We start from the raw sequence: 22651 nt of genomic DNA, 5'->3' as shown, positions 1-22651 counted from the left end.
TTGTGGTTTGATTGTGTAATGAGGGAAATTGTTTTGTGGTGTCGGATGTTAGACATTGTTGTTGTCAATTAAGTGTCTCTTTGTTTTGGTTTGTATGTCTCACCATCTAACCTTTTATCATTTGGTTTGTTTGTATGTCTCTTAGATTTGGCTAGTCTTTGTGATTGTAGTTTTGTTTTGTAGGTTTGAGTTGTGTAAAAACTTGTGAAACTGTCTGCTATTTTTAAACTTTTGAAACTGTCAAAAATTTTCAAACTTGTGAAACTGTCAAAAATTTTCAAACTTGTGAAACTTTTGAAAGGTNTTGTTTGTATGTCTCTTAGATTTGGCTAGTCTTTGTAACTTATGAATGCTTTAACAAATATAGTTGAGTAGTTACCAAATCTATGAATGATTTACTTTGAAAAAATAGTAAATGACTTTTATTTACTTCTGATTTGACTGAAGTAGGTTGTTGTTATTTACAATTAAAACTCCCTAACAACACCTAACTTTTGATTTAATGATGGCTTCTTAAGTTCTCTACATTACGTCCAACCGCTTTGCTTCTTAAGTCCATCTTGTTTCCTTCTTAAGTGATCTATATTACATCTGAATCTTCTATCAATCTCTCACGCTGTTTTACTTCTCTTCTATCATCCTTCTTGTTGGCTTCTTTCTTCCAATCTATCATAACTTTTACTTCTCTTCTATCATCCACCTTCGAACAATATCTTTTCTTTGTTTAATTCTGATTGCTATGGAATCAAACAATACTCCTAACAATCAGTCTCAACCCTACTTTAGCCTTCTTAACTTCCCATATGACAGCTTTGCTCCCAATGTAAACATTGGTTCCTCTCAAATTCCTTCTTTTAGTTCACAACCAAGTTCACAGCCGAGTTCACAGCCGAGTCAACCTCCTAGTCAAACAGAAGAGACAGCAGAACAGCGAAGGGAGAGAAGGCTATGGTCCACCCAAGATGACTTAGTCCTAATAAGCGGCTGGTTAAACACATCGAAGGATGCAGTAGTTGGGAATGGGCAAAAGGCAGGGTCCTTTTGGATCCGTATAGGAGACTACTACGAAACAAGTAGTCATGTCCGTGATGGTGCTCAACCTAGGCGCCCTGACCATTGTAGACAAAGGTGGCAAAAAATCAGTAAGGAAGTGAGCAGGTTCTGTGGAGCTTTTGCAGAGGCAGAGAGTGAGAGAGCTAGTGGGATGAACGATCTAGATGTTTTACAAAATGCTCACCAAATCTACACTAACCTGTACAAGAAGAAGTTCGGTATGGAGTATGCTTGGAATGTTCTACGCTATGAACAGAAATGGACAAGTCTCGAGGCTATGAACCCCACTCCGAGGACAACCAGTTCTAACAAGAGAAAAGCTGATGAAGCTGCACCATCTACGGGTTCTGTCGTTGGTGAGCACGAGAGCAGACCCGCGGGCATCAAGGCAACGAAAAGAGTAAGGAACAAAGGCAAAGAGAAGGCTGCACCATCTGCGGAGTTTAGTCACATGTGGGAGATAAAACAGAAGGATTTAGAGCGCATGAAACAACTCCAAAAGATGTCCACTCTTGACACTCTCATTGCCAAGAATGAAACCCTAGACGAAGATGAAAAAGCATTGAAGAAGAAGCTAATGGCGGAACTGTTTTAACTATGTTTTTTTTAACTACGTATGCGGATGTTTGTCCATCTTGTTTGTTGTCTAAGCGAATCTCGGATGTTTGAATCCATGTTTAACTATGTATGGTCTCTATGTTTTTAATGAATCCCATTTTGTTTGTTTAAGCGATGTTTAGAATGAATCTATGCTATATGTTTTTCATGAATGTGGATGTTTTATATTTGATTCAATGTTTAGAATGAATCAATGTTTATGTTTGTTGTTCATTGTTTTAATATGCTATATATGAACCCGTGAATCCATATCAATGTTAATATGCTATATGTGAATCCATGTTTTATATATGTTTTCATGAACTTATATATGTGTTTCGGTTTCAGGTTGAAGAAGTCATGGACCGTGAATATGACTATGGTATAAACAGCCCATTAGACTATAGTACTGAGTCAGAAGAGGAGGCTGAGACCTGTTACTATCCTCCGGAACCAGCTCCTGCGATTGGATTCACAAGCCTCCGGAACCAGGTCCGTGAAGCTCAACGACCAAATGATCCAGCTCAACTGAACCAGCTCAACGAACAAGTGATCCAGCTCAACGACCAAATGATCCAGCTCAAGGTACTTGTGATCCAGCTCAAGGATCAAGTGATCCAGCTCAAGGACCGAGTGATCCAGCTGACTGACCAAGTGAACCAGCTCAAGTAATGATCAACCCGTGATGTGTGGATGTTGTTGTTTGCTTTCGGATGTTGTTTGCTTTCGGATGTTGATGTTTGCTTTAGTATTACCAAACCCGTGATGTGTGGTGGTTGTTATTTGTTTGGATTTTTGTTTGGATTTTTTGTTTAAGCTAGTTTGATAGCTTTGTGAACCCGTGATGTTGCTATGTACTCGTGAATGAACCCGTGATGTTTGCTATGTCTTTGCCTTCTTTGGATTTTAGTTTGATCACTTGTATATATGAGATGAGAAACATTTGCTCCTTGCACCAACACAAACATTTGCTCCTTGCACGAAAACAAACATTTGCTTCTCTCTACAACAAAAATATTTCCTTCTATAACCAAAATAAAATATTTCATTCCTTCTCACCCAAAACAAATACTTCTTTCTCTTCTTCTTTGCTATGGCATCTTCTTCAAACAAATTTCACTACCATTATGATCCAAATAATGATAGTATGAACCAATTTTTTCAAGAACAATTTAATAATCAATTTGAAGCTGCTGAAGAGGAAATTTCGGAGGAACCATCTACACGTATTTATATCGATAGACAACGGGAAGAAGGCCACGAACGTTTGTGGAACGATTATTTTAGTGATAATCCGACTTACACGACGAGGCAATTTCGCCGACGGTTTCGCATGAACAAGTCATTGTTCTTGCGTATTGTGAATCGTCTCAGTGAAGAAGTTCCATATTTTAAACCAAAAAAGGATGCAACCTTCCGGAATGGTTTCTCACCGCTACAACAATGTACTGCAGCAATTCGACTACTAGCATATGGGATTGGGGCGGACTCGGTTGACGAATATTTACGTATCTCTGAATCGACTTCTCGTAAATGTTTGGAACATTTCGTCGTTGGAATATTTGACTTGTTTGGCACTGAATACCTACGCCGAACCACACAAGCGGATCTTCAAAGGCTACTCTTTTACGGAGAACTGCGGGGTTTTCCCGGGATGGTTGGAAGCATCGACTGTATGCATTGGAAGTGGAAAAATTGCCCAACAGCCTGGAAAGGAATGTATTCACGAAGCACCGGTAAACCAACAATTGTTTTGGAGGCAGTAGCTTCAAAAGATCTCTGGATATGGCATGCATTTTTTGGAGCTCCAGGTACTTATAACGATTCAAATGTTCTTGATCAATCACCAGTATTTAATGACATTATTTACGGTCGAGCTCCTGAAGTTACGTACTATGTCAACGGAAATAAGTATAATTTGGCTTACTATCTTAAACATGTTCTCCCAATAACTAGCTTTTTAACAAAAGATCTTAACTACTGATTTTACATTATTTCACTATATTTTTATTCTAAAAACACCACAATTAGTTCTCCCATTTTTTTACCTATGATTTTAACAACTGATCTAACATTATTTTCACTATATATTTAATCTAAGAACACAAAAAAAAGTTCTCCCATTAATAATGCCCTAACGAGTGATGAACAAATCCCCGTGTATATAGTTTGGAACAAAGTTCCAACTCATAACTAACCACTAATAATAATCGTCAATGACAGTGCGAGAGGCAGCAATCTTCTCTCATGATTGGCTTTGTGATTCAACAACTTAATTATATCTATGCTTGTTTGGTGCAATTTGATTTTTATTTATATATATATATGTATGTATTAAGTTCGCATTCCAAGAAATTCTAATCATATTAAAACTTTATATGATTCACAGGCTCAATAAAGTTAATAATACTCTTGCATGTAAAATACCTATGACTCGAAGACTAAGCCGTCGCTTGCAGTACCAAATTTCCAACCATTTTTTTTGTTTTGTTTGGCTTACGATATCATTTAGACGTGTTTTGAATGGCACAATTATATTGTACTGATAGAATCAACAACACAAACAACTAATTCAATATGTATGGACAATTCCTGATTGCTATAACGTGATTTCAACTAAATCATATTTATTTTGGTATCTACATTTCCCGTGTATAAATTATAAGCACAATTAAAAATATTTGTCGATTTCGACAACTGTCTTAAACCCAAATTGTCTATAACTAGAAGTACCCATCATTGTCTTCAAAAGCAAAACAATTGAATTTTGACCTATCACATATATATGCATCGTATCCAATTATCACTTATGGATTTATGGGGGAAACAAACAAAAAAATATAGGGTAATTAGTATCAAAACGTGTCCTACATTTTTATTAGGGGGTCCTCCGACCATGAAAATAACATTTTGGAATTATTCTTTAATGCGATGAAGACATAAAAGATAAGTATACCAATTTTATTATTTTGCGTCACTTACTGAAAATAGAATATCTTTTCAAATTTTCAAATATGATTACAATTCCAACAAGATTTCTATTTATGCATAGAAGAAATGAAAACATGAAGAGGTTATATATATCCATCGAAGTTATATTCCACAATTGACTAATTTCTAATTCACATGACAATGGTAACCCAAAACTAGCTCAATTTTAGGTCAACCCTAATTTCATTTACCATGTTTTTGGATTATATCTTCTTGATGGAAACAATAGGAAGCATATAAATTGAATAGTCTCATTTGACTAACCACAAAGTAAACTACAGTAGAACCTCTATAAATTAATACTCGATAAATTAATAATACCTATAAATTAATAAATTTTCATGGTCCGAACATTATTAATTTATAGAGGTTTTAATTTTTCGATAAATTAATAATTATTAATTTATCGAAAAATTAAAACCTCTATAAATTAATAATGTTCGGACCATGAAAATTTATTAATTTATAGGTATTATTAATTTATCGAGTATTAATTTATAGAGGTTTTAATTTTTCGATAAATTAATAATTATTAATTTATCGAAAAATTAAAACCTCTATAAATTAATAATGTTCGGACCATGAAAATTTATTAATTTATAGGTATTATTAATTTATCGAGTATTAATTTATAGAGGTTTTAATTTTTCGATAAATTAATAATTATTAATTTATCGAAAAATTAAAACCTCTATAAATTAATAATGTTCGGACCATGAAAATTTATTAATTTATAGGTATTATTAATTTATCGAGTATTAATTTATAGAGGTTTTAATTTTTCGATAAATTAATAATTATTAATTTATCGAAAAATTAAAACCTCTATAAATTAATAATGTTCGGACCATGAAAATTTATTAATTTATAGGTATTATTAATTTATCGAGTATTAATTTATAGAGGTTTTAATTTTTCGATAAATTAATAATTATTAATTTATCGAAAAATTAAAACCTCTATAAATTAATAATGTTCGGACCATGAAAATTTATTAATTTATAGGTATTATTAATTTATCGAGTATTAATTTATAGAGGTTTTAATTTTTCGATAAATTAATAATTATTAATTTATCGAAAAATTAAAACCTCTATAAATTAATAAATTTTCATGGTCCTAACATTATTAATTTATAGAGGTTTTACTGTACTAACATCATTTTCTCATACATTTCAGTGTGGGGGCCAATAAAGCCAACCGTGTTTTTATTATTCCAAATGTTGATATAATCATATTATAGGGTAATGGTAATATATGTCTCATTCTCATGCTAAAATCCATGAACACAGTTACGTCCCTTATACGATAATGATAAATTATTTCACACGGATTCTGCATGTTTTTTACCCTTTTTCACATGGCTCACTCACCCATCTTAAATCTCGCTATCTAATCCAGTGACTTATTTACCCCTTTGTTAGTCCAAGAGTTAAGGTGTCTGTCTCTTTTGGGATGAGCAGTAAGGCATCAGTATCTCATTATGTTACGTAGCTATCTACTAGGTTCATGATCACACACGCCGTCCTACATAATCAAGTATTGAAGAGAAAGCGCAATTCATACTTCAACGAAACGTTACTATCTTACACAGACACACACAAAAGTTGGCTAAACATTTATACAACTAGCTACTCCATCTGAATGCCAATTCAAAATCTAAAACATTGATGACACTATCAAACGATTGATATATGGATAACGCCACTTGATTTTGTAATATAGCCATACATCATTGTACGAGAAAAATATACTAGTATTGTTTAGTCTTTCGAAGGATGAGTTGGGTAAAAGGGTATTCTAGTACTTTGTGATATCAAGGAATCTAATCTGATCTAATCTGATCTAATCTGATTTGTTGGCCTTCGAGTGGATAAATCGTGGCCGTGGAGCTTCCTCTCTTCTTCTTTCTTCCAAATTCTTTGGTCATCCTCCTAAACACTTTTACTACTTCACTTGCAATATATCTTCATAATTAACCGACGAACTCTACATTGCGTTATAGTATTATGCTCATGTGTTTTGATATTTACATATAGAGACCAGAAATAAAAATAAAGACAAATTAACTAGCGTTTAAACATTCCAACATAATTCAAGTAAAATTCAACCTAAAAGGTGGTACAAAAAAAGGAAAAAAAAAAAGAAAGAAATTAAATGTTATTGAGTGATGGGTGGTTAAGTCACTTATGGTGTTAGGCTGTCCGAAAAAAGAAGCAGTTAAAGAGTTTGTGAGTACAACGTCTTAAACAAGAAAATGTCTGTCCCATTATAACTTCTCGAAACCACACACATTACAACCTCTTCTTCTCTGACATTAAAATGGTGGTTTTGAACAAAAACTTTTGAGAAGGATAATAATGGGCAAAACAAGCAAATGGATTCGAAGTCTCTTAACCGGAAAGAAAGAGAGAAGAAAGGAAAATATTATACAAAGCGAATGTGGATTCACTTCGTCAACTCCAGGCACTCCTAAGGAGAAACGCCGATGGAGTTTTCGTCGTTCTTCAGCCACTGGACCACCACCAGCTTGTGCTATTAACCTCAAAGGTTCATCTCCACCGCCTCAACAGCCACCCCCACCTCCCCCACCACCTCCACCGCTACCAGAACCATTTGTGGTCGCAATCTTGGACAATAAAGAAGAACAAATCAAGGACGTGTCAGTCGCAGAGATTGAAGAATTTCCAGCAGTGAAGATTCAAGCGTGTTACCGTTCTCATTTGGTAATAAATTTTACAAAAATTCCGACGAATCAACTTCTCTACTTTGGCTTCAATTAGCGTTGAAAGAATCTAATGTTTACAATTTTTTTTGTGGCAGGCGAGGAAAGCATTAAGAGCGTTAAAAGGGTTAGTGAAATTACAAGCATTGGTAAGAGGTCATTTAGTGAGGAAACAAGCAACAGCTACACTTAGATGTATGCAAGCATTAATAACACTTCAAGCCAAAGCTCGAGAACAGAGGATACGTTTGATCGGAGATTCAACAAATCCAAGAACATCGATTCATAAAACTCGGATCAGTAACCTTTACCACGTAATGGATCTACCAAAACCCAGATCTCAAAATCCAAACTTGACAACACCCAGATCCTCAGTTTGATATCTAACTTTTTTACTATCCTCTGTTTTTTGATTTTGCAGGAGAATGAAGAAAACATCAAGATTGTGGAAATGGACATTCAATCAAAACTTTACTCTCCTGCTCCTTCTGCTTTAACTGAGATGAGTCCTCGAGCGTATAGTAGCCATTTCGAGGATTGTAACTCGTTCAACACAGCACAAAGTAGTCCTCAGTGTTTCAACAGATTCAAAGAGTATTACAATGGAGATACTTTGTCTTCTTACGATTACCCTCTCTTCCCAAATTACATGGCTAATACTCAGTCTTCTAAAGCCAAGGCTAGGTCTCAGAGTGCGCCGAAGCAGAGACCTGCTGAGATCTATGAGAAGCCGCAGACGACCGGGAGGAGAAGATCTTCCATGGAAGCACCGAGGAACAACGGTGTCCCTAGAGCTGTACGGATGCAGAGATCTTCATCTCAGTTGGGATCAAATACAACAGCCAAGGACAGTCAACAACAACAACATCAACATCATCATCATCAGTCCTATCCGTGGATGGCGATTAAGCTCGATAAATCCAACATGTCGCTTATGGAGAGCGAATGCGGATCCACCAGTACCATTATGACCAGTACAAACTACGGAAGACATGTTGATGTGAGTCCGGAAAGATTACTTGTTTTGCAAGAAAGCATGCATTGAGATTTGGAACTGATGTTTCTTAAATATGTGTGTTTGTTGCAGGTTCAGGTAAACAACATGTACTGAAAAGTGTGATTTAGATGTATTCAAGTGATTTGAGAAGCCAAGAAACCGAAGAGCTCTATGGTTTATACTTCATAGCATCTGATCCATGAACAAATCCTTTGATGTAAAGCAAGAATTTAGTAGAAGTGACATCTTGTCTTATATCTTGATTCTTCCCTTTTTGTCTTTAATTATCATTCGCATATTAACTTTATGATACATTTAGATAACTTGATAGTTTGTTTGTCGTTGTTCAACTCCTATACTTCGATCGGCGCTAAAAACCAGAGCCAGCACCTATGGGATTTGTATTGTCACTAGGCATCAAACTGAATTGTAATCAAATAAGAATGAACAAAAGTCAACAAAATGTAAATATGCTTTGGAAAATTAATCTTATAAACCAATAACGCTACAGTAGGAGAGTGATTTAGCACCATACAGTTAACCTGATTTAAACCAAATATAGTCCATCAAACTCAAAGAGCTTGGCCCAGTAATCAAACGAAGCCCGATCAATTCAGTTTTGTAACGCCCCGACGTCATTTTTAGTGGGCTTATGTCCACTTACAAACACATTTTCTTTGATGGCCTCCGTCTTTTAATTAGGCCAACGAGTCTGTCCATATCCGATGGTCGGTTTACTACGTCTGGTAGGTTTTAAAGATTTGTTACCGTTTATACAAATCACCACATGATTTTTTCCTGTGTTTTGTCCTCACTCACACAGTTCCGACAGTCACTTCCCGAAAGGTCACCTATTCTGAAACTACTCCAGCTCAAACACGTTTAACTCTGGAATTCTCTGAGGACCATTGACCGAAAAGATAAGTGCTCTTTGGTGACATAGGTGGTAAAATCAATTCTTTTAAACCTTTCCGAATGTACCTGAAACCGGGATGTCACAAGTTTTTATAGGAAAACACTAAGCGACCTGCTGATAGGTAAAAGAAAGATAAAATCGAATATACACAAATACGAATATGTTTGAGAAAATGAAATATTCTCCTCCTCCGAAGAAGGGCAAATGACTTATCCGAGATCGACCGTCTCGAAATAAATAGCGAACTCGACGACCGAACAAGACAACACAAAAAAGATCCCAAGAACCCTAGGTTCGATATTTGCAAAACCTTAACTTGTTTTTGATGCTAGTTAGAATCCCGTTGTAATTTCATTGAGTTTGTTTGAGATCAATAAAGAAAATTGTTTTCTTGAAGTTTTTTTTTCTTATTAAGCTGGTTTAGTTCCGTGTAAATCTCGCACAACAATCAAACCAAATTGCGATTTTTAGTTTCATAAGGAATTATAATTTTTACAAAAAAACCACGATAATCCAAATCATCATTGTGCAATAGTTGAAAGCTATAAAGTAAACAACTACGATCCAAAATTTTATAATCAATGGTTGGCTACTGCAGTTACTTTACATTACAGGAAGTACTCAAATTTTTACATATCTAATATCCCCAAAACTAGTCCAAATTTATAAAATCTGGTTTGCAATATGAACACTCCATTAAACAAAATTTACAACGAAGTTAATTGGGTATGGACCAGTAAGGTGATCAGCCCATATAAATTGTCTATATCTGAAAGCCCACGTAAATCTTCTTCTTTTGCTAAGTAATCAATCTATTTTGTCCAAAATAATAATAATAATAATAATAATAATAATAATAATAATAATAATAATAATAATAATAATAATAATAATAATAATAATAATAATAATAATAATAATAATAATAATAATAATAATAATAATAATCAATCTATAAAATAAAAATGGGTGTGAAGACTTGAAGAGTTCTTCAGTTCTCAATATTATAAATTTGGGGACTTCTCGCCTTGACTTGTAAAATAGAGATAATTGAAATACATCTTACACAGTTGATTTCCCTAAGAAAATTATGTATTTTATCACCTTCGTAATAGCCGTATCGTTCTATTTCACCTAATGACATGGGACACACATTTTATTTATGCATGGGTTGATAAAACTGTCGTAGCAATTGTACATATATTGATATAGAGAATTGAAGACGGAGTTGGTCATGTTATGGTTCGGTGTTGTTAAAAAATTCACCGGGATGTGAAGGACAATAATGCCACCCTCTTAACAACGACATTTCTCCATACCTAACATTGACAATTCACTCACCATATGGCAAATATGAATAAGATAAGGACCCTACTCTTTATCTTACATAAACGTCCAAATTGGCTTATATTTGTCCATGAAATAATGTAATTACCATAATCACACAATGGTTTTATACTTAAATAGCTAGATTGAAATCAAATTTACAAAAAAAAAAAAAAAAAAAATCTTTATCTTTTTGGCTTTTGGTGAGGACCTTACATAATAATTGAGTTGCGAATGTTAGCTTCGCGTAGTGACAAAAAAGACAGGTTACTACAAACTTGTTCTCGCATATATCTCTTTTTGTGACATCCCACCATTTTTTTAATGTCTTTTCTAGTCACAAATTTTTTTTGGGGGTGATCTTGATGACCCCTCTTCTTGATTATCCTCTTTATAGATCTTGGACGTACACTTAGTGATGTTTGTTGGTGGAAGTGTATGTTTGTTGGTGGAAGTGTGGCTTGCGTGCAAAACAAAAAGGAAAAAAATATATAAGCATCTAGCGGTTTTTGGGATTCTAAGATTGTAATTTTGACCACTTTATCAAAACTAATACATGAAATGAAAGTAATCAAATGTACCAATGAATTAGTATGTATAAGATATAATTTGTTTTATTGTGTTTGTATGCATTTGTTTTACTTTTAGTTTTACTAATTATATATTACAAATATTGGTATATTTTATGACGAGTGAAGATAGTCCTCTAGGAACCTATAATTTTCTATTTTTATATAATCTCTTAGACTCTCACTAAACATCATACTATATCGAAGATGATCATCTTTTCCGGGTCCAAAACTATATATATATATATATATCTATCTCACCGATCCTCCCGTGGCCGTGAGTTAATAACAGTTCATTTGTCAACGGCTATAATTGTTTTTTTAATCATTATTCAATAAGAATGAGATGGTCTCTTTGCAACAATTTTTTTTGTTAATTAAGAATTAAAAAAAAAACTCATTGGCTAATATACATATGATTAATTAGGGAACATAAAAAGCTAATATACATGAGTACACGGCAATAATGTTCTTCAACATGTCTCTTTCTATAAAGTGATAATTGAAAATATTTATTTTTGTGGCAAAAGTAGTTATAGGTGATAAGTTTGCATAATAGAACAACAACTGAATACATGCATGCCTAACAATTCTTAAAATATATAATGCCCAACTTATTGCTAACTTCAGACTATTAAATGAGAAGGTGTGACACACGGTATACTGTATACTAGAATATTACGTGTGTGCTACAGTACGAGTTAAAATTTCTTTTGTTTATTTTATAAATTTTATTCAGAACATTATATATGTAATTATTTTATTTTATTTTTATTTTTTTATAAAATATTATGCTATAAAATCATATGCTGAATATGAATTATAAAAATAGCATATATTTTTTAAGATATATTTTAATAGATATAGATTTTGACTCGTGGTATACTGCAGGTTAAGTTGTGTGATAAAAAAAAATTTTGTTTGTTAATTTTATTTGATTTGTTTAGTGTTTAAAATTATATATTGTATTTTGATTGTTAATTCTATGACTTAACCCATAATATACCACATATATTAATTTTAGAACTAAATATGTAACATATGTTTGTCAAAATCATCTTGATCGAGAAAGTCTACCAAACAACATTATTCCAAACTTTAATTTAATCAGAGAAATCATATTTCTTGAAATTTCAACCCGTGCTTTTAACACCCGTGAACCAAAAAGGGATTTTGGGTGTGGATGTCGAGCGACACCAGAGGGGTGTCGTGTTTAATAAAAAAAGATTTTGTTAAAGATTTATTTTTCTTGTTTCATTTGTCTATATATTTTATTTATTTAAGTTGTATTATTCATTGAAATATCCTATTTAAGTATAAAAGTAATTATTTTAACCCCTAAATCTCGGTATGACTAACTAAGCCAATCCATATAATCTATTTTGTAACCAACTAATGTATATTATAATAACTATAACTTAATAACTTATAACTACTATATAGTCTACCAAAAAGAAGTTGTGAGTCTACCAAAAAGAAGTTGTGTACTTCCGAAATATTAAATAGGGGATTCCGAAATATTAAATAGTTTAATTTAATTTTAAATATTTAAAAGTAGTTTAATTTGATATTTATATACTATAATAAACTTATTTTGTTTGCATAATCGGAAATTACGCTTAAGCGTGATTAATTTTCGAGATTTTGTTGCCTATGCATGGTTATGTAAATATACTCTTTGAAGATTTTATTTTATTCTTTGAAATAATCTTTTTAAGAATATCATAATCTAGGTATAACTAAGGAAGTCAACTCATATAACATATTTTGTAACCAACTAATGAATCAAATAATAACTATAAATTTATAACCTATAACAATTATATAGTCTACCAAAAAGAAGTTGTGTACTTCCGTAATATTATATAGGGGATATGAGAGAAGCTTAAATTAAGGATACCCTTACATTAACAACATGTTTAATGCTAGAATACATCATTTTCTATTACATAGTTTTCATCGAAAATAAAAACAGAGCTGCATTTTATAAAATTAACTCACTAGAATTTAATCCGCGGTATACCGCGAGACAAGTTTTTTGATTAAAATTTTTAAATTTAAAGTTATATTTATTTGTTAATTTTGTTTACTTTGTTTAATGTTTAAGATTGTATGATTGTATTTTAATTATGATTTAACAAGTAACATAACGCAAGACAATTTGATTTTTTACAAAATATTTATCCAATCAAGTTAATTAAATATGTCTAATACTCTAATATTGATAATGTTAACAAAATAATAAAATGATGTTTTATCTTTATAGCATCGAGTTAATGATATTTTAACTTTTTAAAAGTTTATTTTCTTTAAAATAAAGAATCAGAATAAACCAAATAAAATTTAGAAATTTGAATGTCTGATAAATGAATCTTCATGCTCATTCGTATTCAGAATTATTGCGATTTTTTTTATAGTTTGACTCTAAACCAGTACCCTATTTTTCCAGGCAGTGTGGAACATTCTATACACATCTTTTTATTCATCAATTGTGTAATACATATCCGTTTAAAAAAACTTGAATCGCATAATATCAAAAAATCAAAAAATTTAATTATTAAATAATTTTATTATATAATAATTTAAAATATTTAAATATAAGATCAAATAAAAAGTAAAAGAAGAATCATATATTTATGTTTGAATTAGGTAAAAAGATTTATAGAAGTTAGATAAAATTTGGAAACACTTTTTGTAACGACTTTTCATGTAAATAATTATAACTAAAAGGGTAGATTGCCAAACGTATTTCAAAATTTTTAATATAGATTTCGACGAAATCGTGTGCCATTCAGAATCATAAACCTTATTATTATTTCATTAACTAACGAGGTGTGATTTATAGTAAATAACAACTGACAATACTGGAAAACCAAAATTGAACCCAAATTGACGTACTAACTAATGGATATTAAATTTAAAAACCAAAAAGTACATTAATCGAATCATACTGATCCGAGAATTGAATGGATGTCTGAAATACAATTTCAGTTATAGTGTATATCTAAAATATTAGTTATTTTTATACCAAAAATAAATACATAACTGAAAATTATCCGAGTCACCGAATCAAAAATTTTGAAATATTCAAAATACATTTAATTACCCAAATAAGCAACCAAAAATATCCAAACCCTTAAAATCCAAAATTATCTGAAAAAAATAAAGACATCGAGCCAAGAAAGGTTACCCAAAGGAAATCGAACCAAAATTCTTAAAAAAACGAATAGATAATTAATCTAAAATCCAAAAACCAAAATTACCAAACCAATAACAAAAATAAATATTCGAATACCCATGACTAGACAATACCATCAATTCACCATAGATTAAAAATCAAATAAGATATTCGGAAGTAAATCATTGTCAAAATTAGATTAAACAAAACATATATACAGTGTATATATTTTGCAAAGAAATAGCCACTTGTTTCTCTAGAAGAGATGGGAAACATATAATGTACTTCCTTAAAGATTCATGTTGTGTAATTTTTTTTTTGTCCGACAAAGATTGATATTTTACCACTTTTAGTTAATTAATATTAAACCTTTGTAAAATTCATGAAGTGATCATTAAGAAAATTTGAAATCCTGAATAGTCATTGGTTTATAAATATATAATATTTTTTAGTAAGAAAACAATATTGTATTTAAAATTAATAATTATTATATCTTAATTTGTGTGAAATCCCTCAAACATCAATCTTTGAGGGACAAAGGGAGTATATATATATACAGAGCCGTGCCTCAGACCATCTCCAATGGTTTTCCCTATTTTTTTCTCTATAATAGAGGTATTTTTGCTCCAATCCACCTCTATTCTTTTTTTCCTCTATATCTAGAGGAACTCTATTTTTTTCCTCTATAAATAGAAGAAAATATAGCAATCTCTATTTTGGAGATGAGAATAGAAGTGGGTTGGAGCAAATTTGCCTCTAAAATAGATTGCTATATTTTTCTCTATTTATAGAGGAAAAAAATAGAGATGCATTGGAGATGCTCTCAGTGCATCAAAAAGAAATTGCTGAGATTCATTAGAGCATAGGAGCTTAGATCTTTTAATCGAAAGACTTGGATGAGGTTTTCTGGAATTAGTAATTAATCTATAAATAAAGTAAAAACTGAAATGTCATTAGAAATATTAAATGGCTTGGTTTAATACTAAATATTAAATGAATTAGTAAAAACTTAAACTTGATTCTTGTTTCTTAAAATGTTGGTTAAAAGTGTTGATTTTGAAAAACTAAGTAATTTTGGTAGAAAAAAGGAAAAAAAAAATATCTATCAGAATTAATATTTTACAAATTTTTGCCATGTAAATTTTTTGTTGTTGTGCCTCCGGCTTCGATAGCCCTTGGCACGGCTCTGTGTATATATATATGACATTTATATTCCTGTTGTAAAAAAAAAAGAAAAAAAAAACAATTATATTCACGATTATAATGAGTTAATGACTGTATTTAAAGTGGACACATTTGTCGTATGTTGAACAGTTTGGTCTGTGAGAGAGATGTTAATGTCATATTGCCTCTATCTGCATACTAAAGTCTTTCATATTTAAATCCTATCAGATTGCCGACACATAAGAATCCTTTTTTTTCTTTCTTTCACTAAACCATACATTATAAAGATACAAAAATTTCCATAAATTTCGTTAAAACACCAGATTATGAAGAAAACAAAAACGTTAATTTTCTATGAATTAATTACAAAATGACAGCGAGATAACGAAGAGTCCAATAGTGTTGTCGACAAAAAGGCAAAAAAAAATCATTAAAAAAATCGGATATTTTACTGTCTTGAGAGGAGCCAATCATACTAATCATTCTCTTGTCACGCAGACGCAGAGCAGAGAAGAGAGAATGAATGTTGTGTTGTGTCTCTGTATGTGTGTGTTTCTCCATTGATGGCTGCAACTGAAGAGACAAGAGACTGAATTACAATATTTTGACAGCTTTGGGTTTATTTATTTTTTAACCCTATGTATATATTTCTCGTTCGGTAAGTTTTTTTTCTGATCCCTTACAAATTTCTCTAAGAACAATCGTTTTCGCTTGATGTTTCAGTTTCTAATCTTTGCGTCGCTGTTGCTTGCACTCATCATCTCCCAGTTTTTTCTCCTGAATTTTGATAAAGTTCCTTCCTTTGGAAAATTTGGTTGGTACCCATTTCATGTTTCTGGCAAATTTCATATGAAAAGCTTCACTCTTGTTTGGTGTGTATGTAAGTTTGATTAGTTTTGTTCCCAAAGCTTGACATTTTGTTATTTGCTGTATCTATTATTGGTGGGTAATGATGAACTTATCTGTCTTTGTGATACATATTTTTAATATTTTTAAGTCTGCAGTTTCCAGTTTCTATCAACTCAATTCTATTGAGCTATGATGCTTCTGATCCTTATTTTCTTATGATACAAACAAAACAAAAAGACTGGTTTTTTCCCCCTTTTCTCCCAAGTCTTGATTGTGTTTTGTTATTAACTCTGCATTGAAGTAACTCATGTTTGTATCTTTGTCTATATTCTTGAATTTGTCTCTGACAATGGTTAGTTTTTTTTTTCTTCTTCTTCAGGAAGATCCACTGTTTATATTCTTATATAAGGATACCAAAGTGATTATTCAGCATTTGGTGCAAAACCACAGTGCAAAGGTTTGTTTTGCAATAAGAAAACGATTTGAAGCTTCTGTAACTTTACTTTGATTGTTTTGACAGACTTGCTTTGTTTCAGTTTTGTAGAGTTGTTAGTTTCTATAGAATATTAGTTGGTGGATCAAAGGGATCAAGCATTCTTGACTTTTGATCTTGCTGGAATAAGGATCCAACCCCGTTCTTTGAGCTTCTTGCACCCGCGCTGCTATGGCCAATTTGTCGCAGTCAGAATCCAGGCGGTTGTACTCGTGGTGGTGGGATAGTCACATTCCCAAAAACTCCAAATGGATTCAGGATAATCTTGCAGGTCTCCTTTGCAAATGTGTGTTCAATAGATTTTGTGTCTTTTTGGAAGTTTATTTAACATGAAATATGTGTTTGTGCTGAACCAGATATGGATTCCAAAGTCAAGACAATGATAAAGCTCATCGAAGCGGATGCAGATTCGTTTGCAAGAAGGGCAGACATGTATTTCAAGAAACGTCCAGAGCTTATGAAACTGGTGGAAGAGCTGTACAGAGCTTATCGTGCTTTAGCTGAGAGGTATGATCATACAACAGTGGAGCTTCGGCGTGCGCATAAAGTCATGGTTGAGGCGTTTCCTAACCAGATTCCTTTCGGCATGATTGAGGATTCTGCATCATCTTCTTCTGAGCCTTATACAGAAGACTTCCAAAAGGGTGGTGCTACAAGTGAAAGGAGTTTAAGTCAGGTGAATAATTTATGTGGAACTTCTGATTCTCACGAAGCAGATTCTGAAGTTGAAAGCTTAAAGGAAACATTGCTTGAGCTTCAAACTGAAAAGGAGGCTTTGAATCTCCAATATCAGCTAACCTTGACAAAACTATCAAGATTCGAAAAAGAACTCAACGATGCTCAAAAGGATGTTAGAGGATTTGATGAACGTGCTTGCAAAGCTGAGATTGAGATTAAAATACTCAAAGAATCTCTTGCAAAGCTAGAGGTCGAGAGGGATACATGGCTTCTTCAGTATAATCAATCCATGGATAAAATAGCAGATTTGGAAGCATCGGTTTCTCATGAGCAAGAATATGCAAAGGGGCTTACTGACAAAGCATCTGAAGCAGAAAGGGAAGCTATGAGTCTCAAGCAAGAGCTTTCTAGATTGCAATCTGAGAAGGAGACTGACTTAATCCGATACAATAAATGCCTTGAATTGATATCTGTTTTAGAGAAGAAAATTAGAGATGCTGAGGAGAGTATTGAAATCTTCAGGGACCAATCGGAACAAGCAGAAAATGAAATCAAAGCTTTGAAACAAGAACTTCTGAAGTTGAATGAAGTGAATGAAGACTTGAGTGTTCGGTATCAGCAGTGTTTGGAGACAATATCAAATTTAGAGAGAGAAGTATCTCATGCTCAAGATAATGCCAAAAGAATGAGCAGTGAAGTTCTTGCTGGTGCTGCAAAGATAAAGACTGTGGAGGAACAGTGTGCTCTTTTGGAGAGCTTCAATCAAACTCTAAAGGTAGAAGCAGACAATCTACTGGACAAAATGTCAGTTAAAGATCAAGAACTTGTCCAGAAGGAAAACGAGATTGAAAAGCTTCAAGCTCTAATGCAAGAAGAACAATTGCGGTTTTCAGAACTTGGAGCTAGCCTTCGAAATTTGGAGAGTTTGCATTCTCAATCCCAAGAGGAACAGAAGGTTCTCACCTTGGAACTTCAAAGCCGGATTCAAATGTTGAGCGAACTGGAGATGCGCAATCACAAGTTGGAAGGTGACATCAGCTCAGTTGAAGAAGAAAACCGAAACTTAAGTGAAGTAAATAACACATCTATGATCTCCTTCGAGATTCAGAAAAATGAGATCTCTTGCTTGAAGAAGATGAAAGAAAAGCTCGAGGAAGAAGTTGCGAAACAGATGAACCAGAGCAGTGCTCTTCAAGTAGAGATCCATTATGTGAAGAGTAATATTGACAACATGAAGAAGAGATTCCAAAACTTAATTGATCAAGTGAGGCTCACAGGTTTTGATCCTCAATCTCTTTCCTACTCCGTGAAGAAACTACAAGACGAGAACTCGAAGCTGATCGAGTTATGCACCAATCAGAGAGATGAAAAAAATGCTGTTGCAGGAAAGCTAAGTGAAATGGACAGCATTCTAAAGAGGAATGCTGATTTGGAGAAATTTCTTTTGGAATCAAACACAAAACTAGACGGTTCCAGGGAGAAAGCAAAGGATCTGCAAGAAAGATGTGAGTCTTTACAAGGAGAGAAATCTGAGCTTTCTGCCGAGAGAGCTAACTTTTTCTCCCAGTTGCAAATCATGACTGCAAATATGCAGAAGCTCTTGGAAAAGAACTCTTTATTGGAGAGTTCCCTTTCTGTTGCAAACATTGAGCTTATAAGTCTAAGAGATAAGTCAAAGTACTTTGAAGATTTTGTCCTAATGCTCAAAAATGATAAGTATGAACTTATGAAGGAAAGAGAATCTCTTGTCTCTCAATTGTATAAGGTTGAGGAGAAGCTAGGAATCTTGGAGAAGAAGTATACAGAATTGGAAGTAAAATATGCCGATTCACTGAGCGATAATAAGCTCAAAAACCATCAAGTAGAAGAGTTACAGGTCTCACTTGCCGCTGAGAAGCAGGAGAGTGCTAATTACAAGCGATCGACCGAAAGCAGATTAGCAGATCTTCAGAAGAATGTGAGCTATCTTCGAGAAGAGTGTCGCTCCAGGAAAAGAGAGTATGAAGAAGAGCTTGACAGAGTTGTAAACAAACAAGTCGAGATCTTCATCTTGCAAAAGCTTATAGAAGATCTGGAGCAGAAGAACTTTTCTCTCCTGATTGAGTGTCAGAAGCATGTAGAAGCTTCGGAATTCTCAGAGAAACTTATCTCTGAACTGGAAAATGAGAATCTCGAGCAGCAGATGGAAGCAGAAATTTTTTTGGACGAGATTGATAGCTTGAGGGGTGTAATTTATCAAGTGATAAAGGCACTCCAAGTTGAAGCACACTGTAAGAATTCAGAACAAAAGATTGCGAAAGACCAACCTTCAGTTTCACTTGTTTTGGGAGAGATTGATGGTCTAAAATGTTCACTTTCCAGCGCTGAATATGAGATGCAGCGGCTAGTAGTTGAGAACTCAGTGCTCTTATCTCTACTTGGACAGTTCCAGTCCGACGGTTTGTTGCTCGAATCGGAGAAGAACACCGTCGAAAAAGATCTAAAGACTGTAGTACATCAGTGTGGAATGCTGGAAAAGGACAAGCAAGAGCTATTGGAGACGAACCGGTTGTTAAAATCAAAACTGATTAAAAGAGAGCAACAAGAGCAAGAGCTGAGAGCTGAACTGCAAACGGAGCATCTAAAGTTTGAGAGTTTGCATAAGTCATACATGGTTTTGCAACAAGATTATTCGTCTACACTCAATGATAACAAAAGTTTGCTTCTGAAATTCTCAGAACTTAAAGATGGAATGTGTGTAGTTGAGGAAGATAATGATGCAATTCTTCAGGAAGCTGTTGCTTTGAGTAACATGTGTGAGGTTTACAAATCTTTTGGGTCTGGAATGGCTGTTGAGGTTGAAAGTTTTGTTGAAGCTATGAGAAGATTACAAGAAATTAGTACAGGCCTGAGGCACAAGGTTGAGACACTGGAGGAAAGGTTAAAAGGTAAAGAGGAAGAAAGTCAAGGTCTAAAAGAGATGCTAGAGATGTTACATGAAGGCATTGAAGAAGACAACTTTTTAAATGGACTCTTGGATCATCAGGTTTATAGTGTAGACAAAATCTTGGAACGTAGGGAAATGGAAATTCTAGAAGCAGAGCATGTGCTTAAGGCTACACACACTGCGAATGAAGAACTGCACAGAGAGGTTGAGGAGCTGAGGAAAGACTGTGAAAAATCAAGACAAATGAGAGGAAACTTAGAGAGGCAGATTTCCGAACTGTCAGATGTTACTGGAAAACAGGAGGAAGAGATTACAAAACTGAACACTATGAATGAGAATTTGGAGTCAGAGGTAGATTTCTTACACGAAGAAATCCAACGACAACAAGTTCGAGAGGAGTACCTGAGTTTTGAGCTGCAAGAGAAAAGCAATGAGATTGAACTTTGGGATGCTGAAGCAACATCTTTCTACTTTGATTTTCATATCTCAGCTGTCCGTGAACTCATTCTTGAGAACAAAGTTAATGAACTCACAGGAGTTTGTAAAAATCTCAATGATGAAGTTGTTACAAAAACGACGAAGATAAACCAGATGAAAGAAACAATTGGCTTTTTGGAGTCTCAAGTGACTGAGCTGAAGAGTAAACTGTCAGCTTATGATCCTGTGATAACATCTTTGGCAGGAGATGTAAAATCATCCCTTGATAAAAGTACTCAGGCTTTAACGAAATTTCCTGCAACAGCCTATCAACAGAGAGAGGTAAACTTTCCCACTCATTCATGGATTTCAAATGTTAAAACTCATCTTTCTAGCTGCCGCGGACTTATGAATTCTAAACCCTTCCATTTTCTTCAGGGAGACAATCTGGAAGAAGCTGTCTGTCAAGAGAATGAAGAAAGTGGCAGTACCACCAGTGCATGCAATGGAATTGTGATTCTGAAGGAAACTAAACCTAGGAACAAAGAAAAAGGCAGGCTTTCAAGGAAAATAACACGAAGTGCCTCCCACAAAAGCAGAGGCCGCATGAAGATTGAAAATATACAACTTGATGACAAGTTCTCTGGTGAATCCAAACAGACAAGATCTAGGTCTCGGATGACCGAGGTGAAGAATGGATTATCGATGAAAGAAAATCCTCATGATCTAGTCACAGACTCCCAGATCTGTGGCAGAAGCCAGGGAACTAGTCGTCGTTCCAATGAGATGTTTGAGTTTTGGGACGAATCTGATGAATCAGAGACCAGCATAAACTTTCTCATCAACTGTAACGAACCACAGAGGCCATTGAACTCCCGTCTCCGTCGCTTAAGCCGGAATCCCTCTATAGAATCTGATAAGGCAGTTGGTGTTGTTGACAAGGCAGAGTTGTCTAGAAACAATGATGACAAGGCAAAGATTATGGAGAGACTCTTGTCTGATTCAAGGAGACTGTCAAGTCTCCGGATTAGCCTAACAGATCTGAAAAGCAAGCTGGAGATGAATGAGAAACAAGGAAGATTCAGCAACGCTGATTTGGTTATAGTGAAGAGACAGTTGAAAGAAATGGAAGAATCTGTCTTGCAGCTTGAAAACACAAACGAGATTCTGTCCAAGGAAATTGAGGAGACCGGAGATGCCAGAGATATATACAGAAAGGTGGTCGTGGAGAAGTCAAAAAACGGGTCTGAGAAGATAGAGCAGCTGCAAAATAAATTGCAGAACATAGAGCAAGCAGTGCTGAAGCTTGAAGATGGCACCAAAAGCAAAGGAAGCAAAATGCTTTCAGAGACTAGGACAGTGATTCTTTTGAGAGACATTATTCACAAGAGCGGGAAAAGAACTGCAAGAAAGAAGAAAAACCGGTTCTGCGGGTGTATAAGATCTTCAACTAATGAAGAGTAGGGTGTTTCATAAGGTAATAATGAACTCTAGTAGTATTAGTATGGTGTCTGTAATATCTTAGCAATTAGCGTAAGATGTATTTTAAAATAAAGCTAGAGCTGGGGTTGAATGAGTAAATGGCAGCACTTGGATTTTCAGAATATGTTTCACTACCTCTTCTATACTTCAGTGGACAAGAATTTCAAAAGAGGAAACCTATATATTACAAGAAATGTTTGGTTTGTGTTGTGAAGAACATGATGGATTGACATCTTTATTACACAACCACTAAACTACAGACATAAAGTGTGCTAAGTGCTAACTTACTA

The 22651-nt window shown here is 33.9% G+C and overlaps 3 protein-coding genes across 8 annotated transcripts in view; all 3 read left to right on the top strand.

The window, feature by feature from the left end:
- On the top strand, positions 740-1648 carry LOC104728086 (glutathione S-transferase T3-like). The gene has a single exon (XM_010447119.1). It carries the CDS (start codon positions 740-742, stop codon positions 1646-1648), a length of 909 nt encoding a protein of 302 aa, XP_010445421.1.
- LOC104723702 lies at positions 6825-8769 on the top strand. The gene is made up of 4 exons (XM_010442098.2): positions 6825-7367; positions 7465-7680; positions 7788-8366; positions 8454-8769. Exons 1-4 carry the CDS (start codon positions 7002-7004, stop codon positions 8475-8477), a joined length of 1185 nt encoding a protein of 394 aa, XP_010440400.1. The 5' UTR covers positions 6825-7001; the 3' UTR covers positions 8478-8769.
- Positions 15802-22651, top strand: part of LOC104723700 (protein NETWORKED 1B-like) — a 7588-nt gene continuing 738 nt past the window's right edge. Inside the window, exons 1-5 of one of the 6 annotated variants that reach the window (XM_010442094.2) lie at positions 15802-16174; positions 16745-16822; positions 16902-17129; positions 17215-21221; positions 21318-22387. In XM_010442094.2, coding sequence (XP_010440396.1) covers positions 17030-17129; positions 17215-21221; positions 21318-22343 — 5133 coding nt within the window. In that variant the 5' untranslated portion in view covers positions 15802-16174; positions 16745-16822; positions 16902-17029 and the 3' untranslated portion in view covers positions 22344-22387. Of the gene's footprint in view, positions 16175-16200; positions 16397-16424; positions 16459-16744; positions 16823-16901; positions 17130-17214; positions 21222-21317; positions 22388-22651 lie in introns of those variants that run through there. The other 5 variants (XM_010442093.2, XM_010442095.2, XM_010442092.2 and 2 more) reach the window with 5 other exon arrangements.

The sequence above is a fragment of the Camelina sativa genome, chromosome 11, assembly GCF_000633955.1.
Source record: "Camelina sativa cultivar DH55 chromosome 11, Cs, whole genome shotgun sequence".
Lineage (NCBI taxonomy): Eukaryota > Viridiplantae > Streptophyta > Magnoliopsida > Brassicales > Brassicaceae > Camelina > Camelina sativa.
This window is presented reverse-complemented; position numbering and strand designations above follow the sequence as displayed.